The sequence below is a fragment of the Rhopilema esculentum genome, chromosome 3 (genome assembly GCF_057945365.1).
Source record: "Rhopilema esculentum isolate cy_ngs chromosome 3, ASM5794536v1, whole genome shotgun sequence".
Classification (NCBI taxonomy): domain Eukaryota; kingdom Metazoa; phylum Cnidaria; class Scyphozoa; order Rhizostomeae; family Rhizostomatidae; genus Rhopilema; species Rhopilema esculentum.
Window position 1 is genome coordinate 3463077 of NC_142817.1, and position 18896 is coordinate 3481972.

General features: G+C 37.6%; 1 protein-coding gene across 1 annotated transcript in view; it reads left to right on the plus strand.

The window, feature by feature from the left end:
* The window catches only part of LOC135692378 (uncharacterized), a 56420-nt gene that overhangs the window by 8609 nt on the left and 28915 nt on the right, over positions 1–18896 (plus strand). Inside the window, exons 8-13 of the mRNA XM_065210463.2 lie at positions 1182–1246; positions 1855–1980; positions 15140–15229; positions 15843–15931; positions 16775–16853; positions 17660–17803. Coding sequence (XP_065066535.2) covers positions 1182–1246; positions 1855–1980; positions 15140–15229; positions 15843–15931; positions 16775–16853; positions 17660–17803 — 593 coding nt within the window. The remainder of the gene's footprint in view (positions 1–1181; positions 1247–1854; positions 1981–15139; positions 15230–15842; positions 15932–16774; positions 16854–17659; positions 17804–18896) is intronic.

Here is an 18896-nt window from a genome sequence, read left to right on the forward strand (position 1 = left end):
GATTTGTAGACTGATTTCTCATATGCCTTTGATTAGTTAATCGCGTTAACTGCGCATGTCACATCATCAGCGAATATAAGGAAAAGATTTTACAGAAGTAAAGCATTGAAGCTCGTTTGGTTAATAGATGTATTTATCAATAAGTCTTTTGATTCGCCATTCCTCTTAGTGATTGTCGTTACGTAGTGATGCTAGCGATGTCACACCCCAAATATGAACCATCTGTTACCCTGGACAGCAGTAGGAGGTACCATAAGGCATAATAGGTGTGACCATATCTTTATAAATGATTTCGATACGTTTAAGTATAATTTTTCAATAATTATCGACGTTTTTGCTGCCATTCTTACCAGGTTGACACTTCAATTGGCTTGCTGTTGAATCATGGATTATTAGTAATGCTAGTCCCCATTTTTGAACCCTGAAATTGTAAAACTGCATTTTTTTAAACAAGCTTACAAACCATAGCCACGAGAAGACCTCTCAATACATGCCACGTGTGTTACTTTCAACTGATCCAGCTTCGTCATGAACAAGCAAAGGTTGAAGCCCGCCTTGTTTCAAAGAATGAGAATCCCAAGCAGAAAGGAAAAGCCATCCTTTAAAACCAATGTTTGAATCGTATGATTGGCAGGGTGTCGTGCAGATGAGGACCGAAGAAGAAAAGAGGCCAAAATAGGATGAAAGCGTTGTTAGGGGTGATTATGTAGGCCCTCTTCTCTCATGGGCAGTTCTGGAGCCCTTTTCTCGAAAGGCGACACACTGAGTAAAAGCTCCATCCAGTCTTTCTTATAGATCAGTAAAAAGAATACCATTTTTTATAACCTTTGCAAAACAGCCTTCTGAAATTTAGACTCGTGTCGAACCACAGTCTTGGCCAAAAGTTGCTGAGACAAGTAAAAAAAGAAGCTACTAACAAATCATCTGCCCCCCTTTCACTGAAATAGATTTTGTGATTGGACCGGTAACAAATGTATTCTCCACTTATTCTATAACCAACTCAACCAACATTGACCCCGGGGGAAGGGGGGTTTAAGTCACCAGTGCGTATAATATAAGGATATAGCACGTGAATTGCTTTTTCGTTCAAAAGTCTCAGCCATTTTTTGCCAAGATTATTGATAAGGCATGGCATTTTATTGGCGGAAATTTTTTCAAATTTTAATGTTTTATTTTTGAAGGTGTTTCATGTGTTCAGTTTGATGAGACAAGAATAGTCAGTGGGTCATCAGACAAAACTATCAAGGTATTATTCTTTAGCAACTTTAACTTGCCATAACGAAATTAGTTAATTAATATATTACCATCATCATTACCGATATAGTCTATCACACCCTTACGGAAAACAAACAATGGCCAGAGAGCTATTTCTTTTCGTGGACCTAAGCTTTGGAACCAACTTCAACCTGATGCCAAACAGGCACCTTCCCTTGCCACCTTTAAAAGAAGAATAAAAAACTAACTATGAACGACCATTCTTATTTCGTAATATTTTTTTACTTATTAATGTTCTTGTCACGGCCCCCTGAAAAGCAGTTATCGTGGACTGACGGGGCTACCGTGCCTAAATAAATAAAAATGTAATGTAAATGTATAGTCCTCAAGTCATCATATCATTATAATCGTCAACGTCATCACCACAATCATGAACAAGTCATTGTCACCATTATCGTCATCATAATCATAATCTTGTTATCTTGTAATTTTGTAATCCTGTTTAAAACTATAATGATAATCACAGTCGCATTGTTATAGTCTTCTCACATCCTTCGACTATCACCAACGTCTTTCAATGTTGTTCTTAAACCCTATCCTAAATAGTATCTCAACATCATTTTCATTGCGCGTTTGCAGGTATGGGATATCAGCTGCCTGAGAACGTATCCAATTTTGACTTTGGTAGGCCACTCTGGTACAGTCCGTTGTTTACACTTAAATGGCAACCAACTCGTCAGTGGTTCAGCAGATACTACCATCAAGGTATGTTTGGATATTTCTCACCAACAACTGCCCCGCCCAATGTCGTATCTAATTCCTAGTCTCTTCCTAAACTCTCAACTGTTTATTTCTACAAAACCTCTGCTTTTCCCAAAATTGATAATTATTTGTTCGGATGGAAAACTTGACCTTGAACAATATTACTAAAACACAGAGGTGGAAGGGTGTACAGGATAGACGTTTTGTTCAACAGCCGTTTTTGTACTCCCCCCCCCCACTTCCCCCTGATAGTGACCTAGCTTCCTCTCACCGATAAATGGACTGTAGGCGACCATCCAGGTCATGAATTTAGCCTAATTCCATACCACAACATTTCGGGCAGTGTTTGAGCTGATCATTTTATTGCCTCACCTTTATGCAAACTACCACAATACCTTTAAGTATGGATTTCTGATCCACAAGCGCTTAATCTGTTCATAGAAAACTTTATTTGTTTTTATGCGACCACAATAATCTTGCTTTGAAAAATGGCTTTGAAAAAAGCAAGCATTTGTGATGAACGCGGCGTTTTTCTGATGGGCCCATTTCGATCCACAACTGGGTATATATTTTTCATCGTGTTCTTTCGGACCCTTATTTTGACGTTTTATGCTCTGAGGAGTGTCAGACGAAAAAGCTTTCAGCAAATATGTTGTACAGTCAGGGGCGGATCCAGGATTTTTGGTGACTATAGCTCAAATCTTTTGGGATCGAGACCACGCCCTCCTTGCTTGTGGGACACGCCCACTATATGGGCAAATGATATAACCATGTGTGTTTATAGTTGCTTCGTATTAATAAATATAGAAGGGGGTGTGGGGGTGTGGGGGTACAATCGCCTCTGTTGCCCTTTGGCAGAAGGTGCAAGGGTTGTTTTTAATAAAGTTGCCTTGAAACTGGCCAATTGTAATAATCAGAGAGATTCATATAAAATTCTGAACTTCTCAAAACATGTAAAATAGTTCTATATGCCGAAAGTTAGCCAATGTTGAAGATACCTACAGAAGATCGAAATGAAATTGCAGTTACGTGTGAATCAAAAGCCCTTTTACTCAAGCCTGCCCCCTCCCTCTCGCCGCTTGGTCGTTCCGCCGTCCCTGTCTATTCCCTAGTAGGTCCTTGCCTTTGAAGCTACATTACAGGGGACCCAGGATGTGAAAACGAGCTATAGTCCACTGTTACTTTACAGGGGACAGAGAGCGGAGAAGTAACGTGGATACTCATATTCTATTGGTTAAAAGGCCATTTTCAAACCTGACTATAGCTTCACTATAGCTCGCGCCAAAAATTATAGTACGGGTTTCATTGTCTTCGTTGCCTTTTCCAGAGCAAATCCCCAGACCGACTATAGCTCGGAATATCCACTGTAGCTCAATTCTGGTTGGCTACTGTCAACAAAGAACGAAACTTCTGATTCGTCTAAGTTTTAATATTAGACCATTCTGCGCTCAGTGTTTTATATCTTATCTGGAGAGGCATTGTGATGACACATTGCCAGCATTGCATGTTTGTTAATCGCATTTGATAACCTATACCTCTGCTTTCAAATGTTGATATTAGACACTTGTGGGCATAAAAACATTTTTAGGGACTGCAAGGAAACTTTGTATTTCGAAAATCAAACACTGAGAATTTGACTCTAGCTCCAGCTACAGTTGCTATAGTCTGGATCCGCTCCTGGTACAGTGTTTGCCTTTTTCAAAGCCATTTTTCAAAGCAAGATTATTCTGGTCGCATAAAAACAAATAAAGTTTTCTATGAACGGATTAAGCGCTTGTGGATTAGAAATCCATACTTAAGCTATTTTCAAATTATGTACCGCCAAAAAATTGATCACAATTCTCTCAATAAGCTTGATCTTGTATCAAAAAGTACAATAATCTAGAAAGTGAGCATAACTTTTTGAGAAATGCTGCAATATGCCACGCTATTCACCAAATGGGTTTCCGTGAGTGTAATAGACATTAACTATAGCAAATTTGTTCCAATGCCTCATTAAAAATTATGGTGCAAGGGAAGGGCCCTCTGTGACATTTTGAGTCAAGAATCACTTGGAAGCAGAATCCATCCTATTTGCCTAGGAAGGTGCCGGTGTAATATGCGTTTCGGTCCCCCCATGCGAAAGTGTCCGGGGGGACCGAAACGCATAGCAAAACGACACTATGCAAAAGTGTCCCCTCTATAAAACAATAGGGGGACACTTTTGCATAACAAAACTGTATGCGAAAGTGTCCGGGGGGACCGAAACGCATAGCAAAACGACACTATGCAAAAGTGTCCCCTCTACAAAACAATAGGGGGACACTTTTGCATAACAAAACTGTATGCGAAAGTGTCCGGGGGGACCGAAACGCATAGCAAAACGACACTATGCAAAAGTGTCCCCTCTACAAAACAATAGGGGGACACTTTTGCATAACAAAACTGTATGCGAAAGTGTCCGGGGGGACCGAAATGCATAGCAAAACGACACTATGCAAAAGTGTCCCCTCTGTAAAACAATAGGGGGACACTTTTGCATAACAAAACTGTATGCGAAAGTGTCCGGGGGGACCGAAACGCATAGCAAAACGACACTATGCAAAAGTGTCCCCTCTACAAAACAATAGGGGACACTTTTGCATAACAAAACTGTATGTGAAAGTGTCCGGGGGGGGGACCGAAACGCATAGCAAAACGACACTATGCAAAAGTGTCCCCTCTATAGAACACTATAAAACAATAGGGGGACATTTACCTAAAAACTGATTGCCCTATCCAAAACATCTATGGAAGAGGTCAATAATTGAAATATCGCTCTGGTTAGATTATTCATCAAAATGTCTTATTGATAGGATCAATAAAATATGATTGACTTTCTTCAAATTTGTAATGGTATAACTATTGCTTCAGTGAAATTACCATCAAATTCTTAAGAATTGTAGTTTGCAATTTCGACATTAAGAATTGTAGAAAATATCGTGGAAATTGAATGGAAACAAAGTAACCTTTATTCATAACTGTATGGCAAAAATTTAAGGGAAACGTAGAAAACTTTATTTAGATCTTATAAAGAGAGGAAATTACAGCTGAAGAGGTAGGACTATTGACACATGAACATAGCATATAGTGGAATCCTGATACAATGAACCCCTGGTTAAACGAACTCCCGATATAACAAACTATTTTCTGGTTCCCTTCAGAAATCGTTATATCGGGATTCCACTGTATTTGTTATGTCAAACGAAATCAATAGGTAAAACCAATATATTGTTTCATATTCGTGTGAGACCATGCTATCCACTATCTAGGTCTTGGCTACCGTAAGCAGACGTATGGTCTTATAATGCGATTCAAGGTGCACAAAAACTTTAGCCTGGGTATACATTCCACTGCAAAGTTCCCAATGGCAGAGACAGAGAAAGAGTGGGTGGGACATCTCGGTGTAATTGATTTTGTATTTCGCCGAATTCTGATGAGAAAATTTTGGGAACGGGTAATACTTTAGGAAATTATTATACTTTATTCTGTGTAACCAAAAAAATTAGTCTTGAGGGCATCCTACTTGTAAAATAGTTACTTTTTGGGGTTAAAAAGGCGCTTTTTCACTGCAAAAAGGTGTGGAAATTTTTTCATTCTGTCCCAACCAGTTCCATAACACTCTCTTGTCATATACTTTAATCATGTCATATACTTTAAACAAATTAATTTAAGTTTCTGATCCATCATTCTCAAAGGCCTTTTTTGTTAAAAAAAGGAGAAAAGGTGGGTTTTTTTCAAGTCTTAACCTGGGTTGTACAAGAACAACTATAAAGTAAATTACCATATGATTATATATTAGTATTATTTTATTAACTCCTTACACTGGTTAATAACAGAGCCGCAATAGCATAATTAGTCCCAAGCATAGATGAGCCTCTCTATGAACTAATGTGAAAATGAAATCTAATGAAATTTGAATAATCATTGAATGCTGAATTTTTGTCTCTGTAGTTACAAAAAGGCATTTTATGAGTCGAATAAAAACATTTCATTATTATGTATATGAACAAAAAGAAGTTATTTCTCAAATTTTAATAGATAAATATATCTCCTTAATAATGCCTCCTCGATTTACTTGCGACACGAGGCGACATTCTGTGACTTATACAACTTTTCTCTTCAAATGGATATTCAAGGGCGGAAAGCTATTTCAAGGTTTTGATAGATTTGGAAATTGAAACTTTGGACTTGAATATTAATTTGTTTTTGTGTTTCCATTTTTGTATTCCGTTTTTGGTTAAACTTCGATTTATTGCTAATACTCCGATTCTTTCTAAAGGGAAAAAAGTGGAGTATCTGTCTTCAATTCTGAAATGAAGAAAAATTGATAAAATTCGACGAGGGCTATCTTAAATGATTACTGTGATTTCTTTTAAAGACAATCAACAAACATTAGTCTTGTTGTTCTGGAAAAAATCAAATCTCATCCAATTTGTATTTGAATTGACCTGTACCAAAATACACCATTGTATGGAATTTCTCGTAGCGAAAAGAAGTTTCATTATGATGAGTTTTCAGTTGCCTATTTATAGGCGCGAAGGTGTCCAGCTTTATCTCCGTTGATTCTTTGTAAGCAATAGCGAAATAATGTTTTCAACTTTAACGTTGAAAAATAATCCCATTTTACTCAGACTCTTTGATATCAGAAGGAAGAATGTAATTCTTTGTCAAAGAAGTTTATATGTCCCCTCCTTTGCTACCCAACTTTGTCGTTGATATTCTAGTTGTACCTTTACATAAAACCTTTCAGTAAGGAGTCTCTGATTGGGCAATTGCAAGATACAATTCGCCATTAATACATGCTAATGCTAGATAGTTTGATAAAAAAGGGTCGAGCTTCATATATGGTGATTAGAAGAGTTGTGTACATATTGCAAATTTTCCAATTTAGGGGCAATATTATGCATGCTTGTATCGTGCATAAAACAGTTTTACATAAAATTTGATCTTTAGAATTAATCGAAATTCACTTGCCTGAATCTAAACTCAGACTACGATATATTTGGTAGTTTTCAATTTGAAAGCTCGGTATTGCGGTAAAACGAAAATTTCCTTGCAGAATTGCGTTAATAGGAAATTTTCTATGCGGAATCCTGGTATCTGATCTCACCCAAAGAGCCACCCCCCCCCCCCCCTTGAAATTTGAGGGAAAATTGCAATTTATAGACATCTGTTACTGAAACATCTTGTCTCCAGAAAGTCAGAACAGCTTCCAAAGGTCCTTGTGCCAAATAAAAAATTTGCAGCCCCCATGCCTACAGTAGGATGGTATCCACTCCAATTAGTAACTAATCTTTTTATATTGAGATTTTGTATGAAATATCAGTTGTAAACCTCTTCACTTCCTTTATTTTTTTCAAAACCACCACAATTTCCTTTACCTCTTCTGAAAGATAAAATGAAAGGCTAAGTAGCCATATTGAACTTTGTAATGCCCCTATTTGCATTGAAATCTGTTATTTGTTTGCCAAACAGGGAAATGCCTAGGTACTACCCACCCCTGATGTGGCTAACACAGTTGATTTTGTGCATTTTATATTCATATGCATTTATTCTTATCATATCCATAAGTAATATTATTGATATGTTTTTTTTAATAGGTCTTGCTAATGAAAGTTAAGAACCACAAAATTAAACTAACATTGTAGTCTCTGAACTGGTCAGAAGGTTTACCAAAGATCTCCCAAAGGTCTGAAAAAAGGTCTGAAAAAAGGTCTGAAAAAGGTCTGCCAAATACCTGAAAGCATTAATAAGAAAAGCATTAAAAGTTTATATTACATAAAATCTTTATATGTCTGATAAATCTGACAATAAATACATCCATTTTGAGAAAAACAGCTCTGATTTTATTGTTTTTTCTCAATTATTATTTCTCATTCTTATGCAAAAAAATCTGAACACAAATGTCTATTGTGTAAGAGCTGTGCAATAAACCCCTTAGTATATGAGGGCTAAGTCAGAGATCATGTCAGGCTTATTCTAGCAAAAAAGTACAATCTCATGGTATAATACAGTAAACATTATGACCCCACAATTGTACAAAACAAATAAGAAAATTTTTTCATGATTGTCAATTGTTTAAACCATATAAAAATTTTAAGAAACAAAAATAATGTATTCTTTCCATCTATCAAAGTAATGTGAACCCTAAGACAGTTGTAGTGTTTAAATATTATTAATGATGATGACATCGTCATATCAAATTCACACTATACAAGAAACATCTCATCCATTGTTGTTTTGTTTAAGTTTATTGAGTAAGAGTTTTCAGAAGATGTATTATTTGAAAAAGAAAATGCTCAGCTCAGCATCAATAGAGAGTGTTTGAAAAACCAAGAACAATAATTGTCAATGTCAAGAACATCCAAATTGAAAAGCAGACATTCTGAACAATATTACCTCTTAAACAAAACAGAATTAGCAATATTTTATGTTTATACTTGTAAATATCAGTACAGAATATTCAAGATAAAATGTTTTCAGACAAAAATTTCCTCAATTTAAAAAATTAATAGGGGGATTTGGATCATTTATTGATATCCTAAACTTGAAAAGTATACGGTTTATAGACACATCTAAATACTTTGCCTACCTTGTCTCTTAGTTGAAAAGCAAGGATGCAAAAATTCCGCCTTGATTCTAGAGACTTTGATAACTTTTTTCAGAGGTGTCATAAAGTTTGATGGAGGGGCTGTCCCTTTTAACATGGGGTAGAATATCTTCCCCGTCTAATGTATGCATGCTTCAAGGGGGCACTAGCCCCATATCTTTTCAGTAGCAGCATCTTGGAAAAAATACTATTAAATGGGCATGATTAAAGACAATGTCGATATTCACGATAAAGTTTACTATATATTCAAATTGTAGCAAGGCTTAGGCCAAACAGAGCAGAGACGAATAAATTATATGTCAACATTCACGCCTTTCATATGCAATTAATGTTAGATTTGTACATAGCTTTTCTTTACAATCAAGTATGCACGAGTAAAAAAAATTGATTTTAAACACAAGGGAGCGTCTCTTGTGAATAAACCATCAGTTTTTGCCACGATTTCACTAATGAAGCTGATGGGCCTAAACTCACCGTATCAACTTTCTATTTCGGCTTACTATTATCATCTACCGCAAGAAATCTAAGCAATCTTTGCATTATAAATAATATATTTTTGGATTTCCAGTAAATTTAACAGTCATCTTGAACTTTAGAATATATCAGCATCTTGAACTTTTTCTCGAAGCTTCGCTATACACTTCCGCCATTACCACTTGGTCACTGAAACGCTACCCGTTTCACGAAGGTTACTGAAACGCATATACGTATCGCCTCAAAGGGGACACTTTTGCATGGGGGACCGATTAGCATACTACACCGGTATTGGCGAGTCCTGTATAAGATATGGACATAGGGAAAGTGCCTGCAGTACCGTAGGAAGGATGTCTTTATTGGGTCAACATTGTTTGAGAACAACGTTGAACAAAATGTATTGTTATTATTTTTATAGCAGCACGAAATCCCCTAAGGCCCCCTAAGAAAATTGTAGTTTAAGGTAGGCTGACACCTTGTTGCTTGGCAGTAAGACCGTTTGGGTATATAATACAACATAATTTGTTGATTAACAAACCTTCTCTCGGTAGCCATATTCTAAATGTTGATCTCATTTCAGCATTGATTTTTCTACAAATACGTAGTATAATTTGTTTCTGAGGTCGCTCAAGTCAAGCAATGCTTTTGCATGGCATTTCTAGGAGCACGTTTGATTGGCTGATTTACTCTGCACTGTTTGGTTATGGCACTGTAATCTGCACTGTAAGAAAGGTTCTGAAATGCATTCTAAGCTAATCTCAAACGCGTGGTCGAAAAAATCTTCGGTTTTGTCCAAGGGCCTCCGAAACAAAAAGACTTCGTTGCATCTTCTCAAGGTTTGTTTAGAAATTGGCACACCTGTAGTTTACCTATAAATACAGCCCTTGAAGGAAAAATGCCTTAGCGTCTAAAGAATTCCGATAAACTAAAACTACCGAAGGTGAAAAATTTGCCTTGTTGGGGGAGACGACCAAAAGAGAATCTTGAAATGAGTTAGGCAACCGTCCGTGCGCATGCTCTCTGACTCCAGTTACCTCACCAATAAAAACTTTCTCTTATTCGTCTCCCTAACAATACCTTGGAATCAATTGGGTCAAATTTTGTAGGGAAAATTGACGAGGCACCGAATATTTAAGAAGAGATTTGGGAGACACTGTCACCAAACTAAAAAATTCCCGACTCCCTATGATTATTCAAAGAGCTTATAAATGAGATGAATGACAGACTTGCAACCGAGGCTGTGTAAAATAGTTTGTCATAGTTTAGGTTTTTCACAAGCTGTATTCATCTATTAGTATATTGTGTATATTTTCATAAATGTTTCATATTTTCATATTTCATATTTTCATATTTCTATTTTACCATAGGCAATGTTTGAGCTGATCATTTTATCGCCTAACCTTTATGCAAACTACCACAATACCTTCTAAGTTTGGATTTCTAATACACAAGCGCTTAATCCGTTCATAGAAAACTTTATCTGTTTTTATGCGACCACAATAATCTTGCTTTGAAAAATGGCTTTGAAAAAAGCAAACATTTTACAACATATTGTCTACAAGATTTTTCGTCTGATACATAAAACGTCTGAATAAGGGTCCGAAAAAACATGATGAAAGATATGAGCATTAAATGAGTTTTTGCCTCATTCAATGAAAGCTTATGGCCTCGCAACCAAGTCTCCAATTTCTTGAGATCGCTATTTATAGCCTCATTCAGCTCGTGAGAGTGATGACAAAGACCGGTATCATTAGCATACATAGTCACAGAGGAATCTTGAATGGCCTGTGAAAGATCATTGATATAGATGAAGAATAGAAGAGGGCCAAGGCATGAACCCTGTGGGACACCCACTTCTATTTCTCTGACATTCGAATCAACACCATTAACCCTACAGAATTGTTTGCGGTTGGATAAGAAGAACCTAAACCAAGACAGCTCTCGCTGCTGAACGCCATAAAGTTCGAGCTTCTTACAGAAAATATCATGGTCGACCGTATCAAATGCCTTTTTCAGGTCAAAAGATACCAATCCCACGATCTTACCGAGATCGAGCCCGTTGTACCAGTCATCACTCATTTTAAACCAACAAGTTAATGTGGAATGTAGCCGCAAAAAACCTGATTTGTCAGATGTCAGATGTTAAGAAACAATTTTTTCTCTCATATACTGGTACATCTGGTTGAAAACAAGTTATTCAACGAGCTTAGAGATGACAGGCAAGACTGATATGGGACGATAATTAGATTTTTCAGTCTCATCTCCATCTTGGAGTATTGGAGTAATTCTTGCTACTTTCCATGCATCTGGGAACTGGCTAGTTTCAATGGATGTGTTAAACAGGAAAGCCAGAGAGTTCCCAATATAGGGCAAAGCAAGCTTTAAAAAGCAACTAGAGATATTGTCAATCCCAAAGGTCTTTGTTGTTTTAACCTTGGCAAATGCATCCCTGATACCTTTCAGCTCAATTATCTTGAAGTTAAACTTAGCCTTATCTTTGTTAACTTCATATTCACCTGTTAGAAGGGGATTAGCGGCAGGTTGTATTTTATGTGCTAGATCACTACCTATAGTGCAAAAGAAATGGTTCATTGCATTAGAAACATCCTTTTTGTTCCGTGTTTCTGTACCAGATTCTATGAGACAATAAATGTTTCTGTACCGTGTTTCTGTACCAGATACTTGACTTTGATCTCTTGTTGAGAAGTTCATTAATTGCTTTCCCAGATTCTTTCATATTACCTTTACATGCAGAGATCCTATTGGTATAATGCTGCTTCTTCAACCGAACTTAAGAGGCATTGACCTTATTACGGATCTTTCTGTAAGCGTCCATAAGTATTGGGGATTTACCTTTAGCTGCTGATTTTTTCAGTTTGTCTCTTGAGTGCATCAAATCCTTAAGATCTTTGTCAATCCAGGGACAATATTTCCCAGAAGCCCGCATTTCAATCAAAAGCGCATGTTTTTCTATAATCAGAGAGAACATTTCAGATGTTTGGTCTTAATTAACAAGTAAAGCTATGTTTTACCAAATTAAGATCAAAGAGTTGATTGAATGATAATAATCGACAAATATGTTCTCACTCGTCCAGTCCATTCGGACACGGGCTGGATTTCAATCAGACTGTAAACTCATATTCGTTAGAACAGCAGTAAAGGTAGAGAGAGCGGCGACGGTAGAGAGAGCGGTGACGGTAGAGAGAGCGGCGACGGTAATGACAGCGGCGACGGTAGGGACAGCGGCGACGGTAGAGACAGCGGCGACAGTAGAGAGAGCGGCGACGGTAGAGACAGCGGCGACGGTAGAGAGAACGGCGACGGTAGAGGGAGCGGCGACAGTAGAGAGAGCGGCGACGGTAGAGACAGCGGCGACGGTAGGGACAGCGGCGACGGTAGAGACAGCGGCGACGGTAGAGACAAATGATTTAGCTTTTATATTCTACAAAGCTGCTGGCGTAGGGTGTACAAAACTGCTGCTGACGTAGGTTGTACATGTGCTAGCGAAGATTTTCCACCTTTATTTGCTTATTTGATTATTCAGCACACCATCTTTTGGTATTGTTTGCTCATGTACTAAAATATATAAAAAAATTGACCACAAAAGTTGTTCTGGATGAAAATTTTCCGGTTAGTTTTCCGGTTTTCTATTGAAAGTATCACTTTTTTCTATTCATGTTAAAAGCTGAAAGTTTTCTTGTTGTTATCATTAAATTAGGTGTAAGGTTTCTAGCACAATGGAGCATTACTTGGGGGTGCCATGCCTTCTCAGCCCCCAGCTTTCACGGAACTTGTGTTTCAAAAAATATTTAAAATTTTGTGTGACAAATTGGCCTTAGCACCGAGTTCCATGGGTATTAATGAACGAACCCTGCGCATGAAATCGTGAATCCAAATGCAAACTCGACTATTCATATGAACGCTTTCCGTTGGTCTCAAGAAAAGAGCTAACTGCCCTCTCATTTCACTCAGGGAAAATGTTCTCGCTTCTCTATTTATAGACAGTACGAGCGTCATTGTTTTCCTGGTCTACAGGTTGATGCAAATCACAAGAAGGTGGTATAATCAAAGCGTAAATGAGAGTGATAACTGGGATTCTGTCAATTGGTTTCTCTATCGGTAGATCAGAGAAGGCGTAGAGGAGGGTCTATCCCCCTAATTGATTTAAAATAACCTGTTTTTGTCAAACGAACTCCTTTTTTCACTTTCATTCCTTCTCAGCGCAGATTATTAGGAATTGGAGTTGAAACTTTATAGGGTGTTTTTAAGGGCGTAGCACTTAGATCGTTTCACAGCCAACTGTCTCTACTGTATGGACAGTAACCCCGGTGTTAATACATAGTAAAAATTCAAAAAATATGGACTATGACCTATCTATGACCCAAGCTGATAAAGACACTGTGCTTTATCGTATATACAATTGAGATGACATTCTACAATTGAAATGAAATAAAAACCGCAAATTCTGTTACCATATATCATGGCCCAATATCGTCTTCTACTTACAAACTTACTTTTGGTTAAGCCAGACGAAATTATGGTAGATTTCTTTGTGATATGCTTTAATCTTTTTTTTTTGCTCGTGTTTACGCTAAATCATTGTCAACTACTAAGACAAGCTAAGCTTGCCCTGTGTGCTCTCTGCTCTCAAAATACACATGCGTGAGCGAACGAAGGGATTGAAGTGTTGGTCGGCCTTTTTGGAGTCTGAGGATTTTGCTTTCTGCAGAATTGATAGAATAATGGAGGCATATGCATTCGACGCTTAAAAACGGAGCAAATGTTTGGATAAAGATTGGGGCGCAAAGATACCCGCAATATTTCTGACAGGCTTAAACCGTCTCCTTCGCAGACATATCCTCCTATCCTGTTTCATACGATTACTGTTTTAATGTCTTATGTGGAGATATGAAAGAGGAGAATGTGTCTCAAGACAGTTCAGGCAAATATAACCTATTGGACAAAATATTTGAATTGATCAATTATATAGGGCTACCTGAGGAGAGGTGCAAATTGAGCTATTGAAACTGCTTGGAAATTGTAAGAGGTTGCTTGTAGATTACCTGGTAAATTTTATCGGAAAAGATGTCTGTCGATAAACGTAGGAAGCATTTCAATTGGTGGAGGGGGGCACCTACGTCTATATATCTGCCAGACAAGGGTTTATAAATATATTCCTATAAACAGGAATTCCTTTGTCAGTGACCCCCTTATAGTTAGCCACTGTTATGAGCTCAGTAGTATAAAGAAACTAACCCGATTACCGTGTTTTTTCCTAAAAACACAGATATACGTCCTCTCAAAGGCGCTTGTGTTCAGATGATAAGAAAACTGCTTGCACCAAGCGAATATAAAGAGCTTAGCAGACCATGTCCTTTGTGTACTGAGATCCATTTTAGAACATAACGATGTTTTATAAGCAATAAATTAAAGAGATTCGGCTTTTGACCATTTACAATAATGCAGGTTGTGTTATCTCACAAAAGATGAATGTTGCTTGAAGGATGCAAGAGTTTTATCTATCGTTTATTTGTTATTGTACTAGTCCCGTTCAAGGCTCCTGAGAAAGGACCTAAAATACTTTTCTCTACAAGAAGCAATGGTGCTGTCGGATGGGGGGCTCTCAGAGGACTCACCCCCCCTTATTAAAGTTCAGAAAGATTTTGGAGGCTCAGCCCCCCTAAACAAGCGATTTCATATTTGGTTGGGCGAATTCCTTGTTGGCAACCCTTTATAATACTATAGATTCCTCATTAATGAGCAATTTCTTATCAATCTTTTGTTTCATAGAATAGTTTGAACGACTTCTACATGCAACAGCGAGTCTTAAAGACAAATACAAGTATAATGGGTGTAGTAAGGGTGTGGTCGTGGGTGTGGCATTTGAAACATGCCTATAGTAGAGCCCCTCTTCCTAACTTTTCAGGACGGCACCCTGACCAGAAGAGCTAAAGGAGTGAAGCCTATTTCCATTCTGCGTCTATTTTAGCATTCTTATTGAATCAAATTTGATATTCATGTGAATTTGCGGGTAACATCTTTTTTATCTTTTTTTAGGTCTGGGACCTTGTGGTTGGTTGTGACTGGAGTAGTGCCGCATGCAAAGTCACCATGGTTGGCCATTCTGATACCGTTCGCTGTCTGCAGGTTCTTTTCGTTTCATTTCGATAATATTATTATGGTAATAACAACAAAGACTTTTCAAAAAGGATAACAAATCCAAAATTCTGTTATACCATAATTTCCTGTATGCATTCTATTTATATGAACAAATCTGCATTAATGAAAAATACAATTTCCGCCGAAATCCTATTGAGTGACGTATGTTGCCAATGATAATTTTTTTAAAGGAAATCGACAGATATAAAAGTGACTTAAGCCATCTGTCAATAGATATTAGCCAATCGATGAGCGTGTTAGTGGAATCACGCTCACCGATTGGTCAATGTTTGATTGAAAGATGGTTCAAGCCCCTTTAGGATCTGTCGATTGCCTTCAAGGCCACGTTCTTTTGCAAAATATCGGTGTTATCTACTTCTGGCAGTGCTGTGTCTATTTGGCAAATATTTAGAACGTACGACCTACCCTCACCCTGTACATTTTTAGAAGAATTAAACGGACCTGTCTGACGAATATGTAGTGTAAATCTGGTAAATACCCCAAGGATACCCCCTTGCCTTTGGGCTGCCTCTGTGAATGTTTCTTAAAAAACAGGCATACCTATTTCACTGAAGGAATTAATAAACCTTGTCTCTTTTAGGTTTACCAAAATAAAGTAGTTAGTGGTTCTTACGACAAAACTCTGAAGATGTGGGACATTAAAACCGGAGACTGTAAGGTTACTTTCAGGTTTGTAGCCTAGGTCTCAAGTCATAAACTGTTTCTATGGTCGTTCAAAATTTTCAATTTAAATTGAAGCATTATTAAACAGGAAATCATTACTTTGTAATTATTGTATGGGGATGTATCAACAGGAAACGACAGACTAAATTTTTCTTTAATACAGAAAACAACAGTATTAAGTCCATTAGGCAAATCATTTTCGCATCTATAATGCAATCGGTGGTTTTATTCTGGTTGGTTTTTCAAGTGCTTTCCTTCATCCTACCACAAATTACGTATCCTAATTAAAATTGCGCATTTGACTAGAACATACTACTCCTTTCAGTCAACCTCAAATGTTTTGATTCTTACTTTATCGTGTCATCATTTTCCGATAATAATTCTGGTTTTGCAATTCATGTGAAAGTTACTAGACCACGGATGTAAATAAACTCATAACAAGTATATCACACATAAAAAGTTAATTCGAACCATTTTAAGTATGGTAAATTGTTTTTATACTGCATACCAAATACCGCATGTTTTATGAGGCTGATTTAAGAAAGGTGATTATATTTTATACCCTGGTTGATTTACAAGCAATGTCTCTTTTTGACTAAGATCTCACTTGCTTTATTAGGGTGGCAACTTTACTTTTCATGGTTGCCTAGAGGCTCGTAATGGATTCTTGCCTGTTTTGGAAATGGCTAAGATTTCTGTGGATAGTACTTTAGTAGAGATCAGATTCGATCAGAGTTACTGCGGTCATAACCTTAAGATTACTAATTCTAATTCCTTCTGATTAAACCTTATTCTACCCCCCCCCCGTTTGCCCCATTCGTGATTGCTATTTCTATACTCGTATTCCAGGGGGCACTGTGCTGCAGTTTTATGCGTTCAATTTGATGACGAAAAAATTGTTTCTGGTTCAGCTGACAGAACCATTAAGGTGAATGCTTTGTTAATTTCACTCATCAATTTTTATTGTAACATTTTTATCAGATCTATTACATTAACGCGTCATTAGGGTCCTGCACCTAACCAAAGTGACACAAGTTCATGACAACCCTGTTTATGGCCTCTACCTCTTTCTGTCTATGTCCCTATCTTCAATACTCTAGGCTATAGCTATTTTGTTTCTATCACTCCTAAGCATGGTCAGATCCTTACAGACCGGGCCCAGGTTTATAGTAGCAATGTTTCTGTTGCACAAAAATATCTATTCCTGCCTACAATATTCCTGTCTCTACAACTCCTGTCCTTCTTCTTCTCCAGCTTGGTCATTTCCCTACCTTTCTGTCTTCATACCTACAACGTCAGTCGCTTGCCCATCGTCCCTTGCTCATCGTCCCTTGTCCATCGTCCCTTGTCCATCGTCCCTTGTCCATCGTCCCTTGCCCATTGTCCCTTGCCAATTGTCCATTGCCTCTTGTCCCTCGCCTATTGTCCCTTGCCCATCGTCTCCTTACCCCTCAGAATCTGTTCCTTGCATTTCCAGCTCTTTCTCTCCATTACACTCTAGCTGTACGATTTTGCAGTCATGAATCATTTAACTAATAAAGCCTTTTGCTTGCCCTTAATTAGTTTAAAACACTGATTTCCAGGAAAAGCCTGTCATTTAAACATTTAAATTCTACGATAGCATTGCTGCTGTACGATATGACTCAACTTTATTTCCTATTTCTTCTAAATCTGTAGACTCCAAGAATCCTCCTTGTTTTTTCCTTCCTATCATTTTATTTATATCTGTCAAAGGTATGGAATATCAAAGCTGGAACATGTCTTACAACCTTGGAAGGCCACAGTGATGCAGTCACCTGTCTTCAGTTCAATTTTCATCGGATATTTAGTGGATCACTTGATTGCACCTTGAAATTTTGGGACCTCTGCAACGGCCAGGTTTGTTTTATACATTTTGCCAAGGGCATAGTGCCTTAGAGAAAAAGGACATTATCCAATGGCTGTATTATTTCAGCCCTTAATGAGTCCATATAATTATGTGCCTTTAAGGCACTCTTTTAAGTCATCAAAGCTTCAAGTCTCTGTTCCTCTAATTTCAAAGCCACATCAGTGCTGGACGTCAGTAGGTGATGTTTAGCATCAAAAATCAAAAATACATTTTCTATGCTTCTTTGCTGTTTAACGGCAGATGTAGAGACGTAGCAGCGATCTTCGTCTATCTGTTAACAAAAACCAAAACTTCATCATTTCAAAAAGTGAAAATTGGAAATTGATCCTGCGATGTTTCACACTCTGAAGAGTGTCAGACGTAAAAGCTTTCAGTATGTTGTAAAATGTTTATTTTTCTTCAAAGCCATTTTGAAAAATTTATCGGTGTAACCCGAGTCTTCTTTAAAGTGCATTTTATCACAATTACACCTAAGAACAATTAACACCTAATATTATTTGGTTCTTGGTTCACTTGATGTAGCGACAGTATCAAGCAAAGGACAACACGCCCTCGATGCGAATCCCTTTCTATTGCCAATTCTATTGCCTTCACCGTTCTCCCACTCTTTTTACCCCTCGCTTTACACCTATCAATTTTGTCTCCCTTTTCTTCCCTTTTTCCCTGTTTCATTCTATTTTTTTTCTCCCAGTCCCTCCCTCCTTCCACCCCTTTTCCTTTTCCTTCAAAATTCTTTGACCCCCTCCATCGCCTTCACCTTCCCCTTTTTTCTCCCTTTCTCTCACCTATTTCACTTCACATTCCACCTTTTTCTTCTTTATCTCCTCTCCGTCTTTCCTTTCCTCTTTTCCTTCCATATTTTTTCTCACTCTCTTCTCCGTCATTGTCGCATTCCCGTTTTTAGTATCATATTTCAAGGATCGCCCGATCAAGGTTCAAGGATCCAACTGAATGATAGAGAAGCTGACTATAATTTCATCAAATCTGACGAGAGTTTTATAGAGAACGAAAACATTGTAATGAATCTGTTATATAGGCATCTCTCAAATTGAAAGCCAAGAAATGTTATGCCTCTAGCAACGA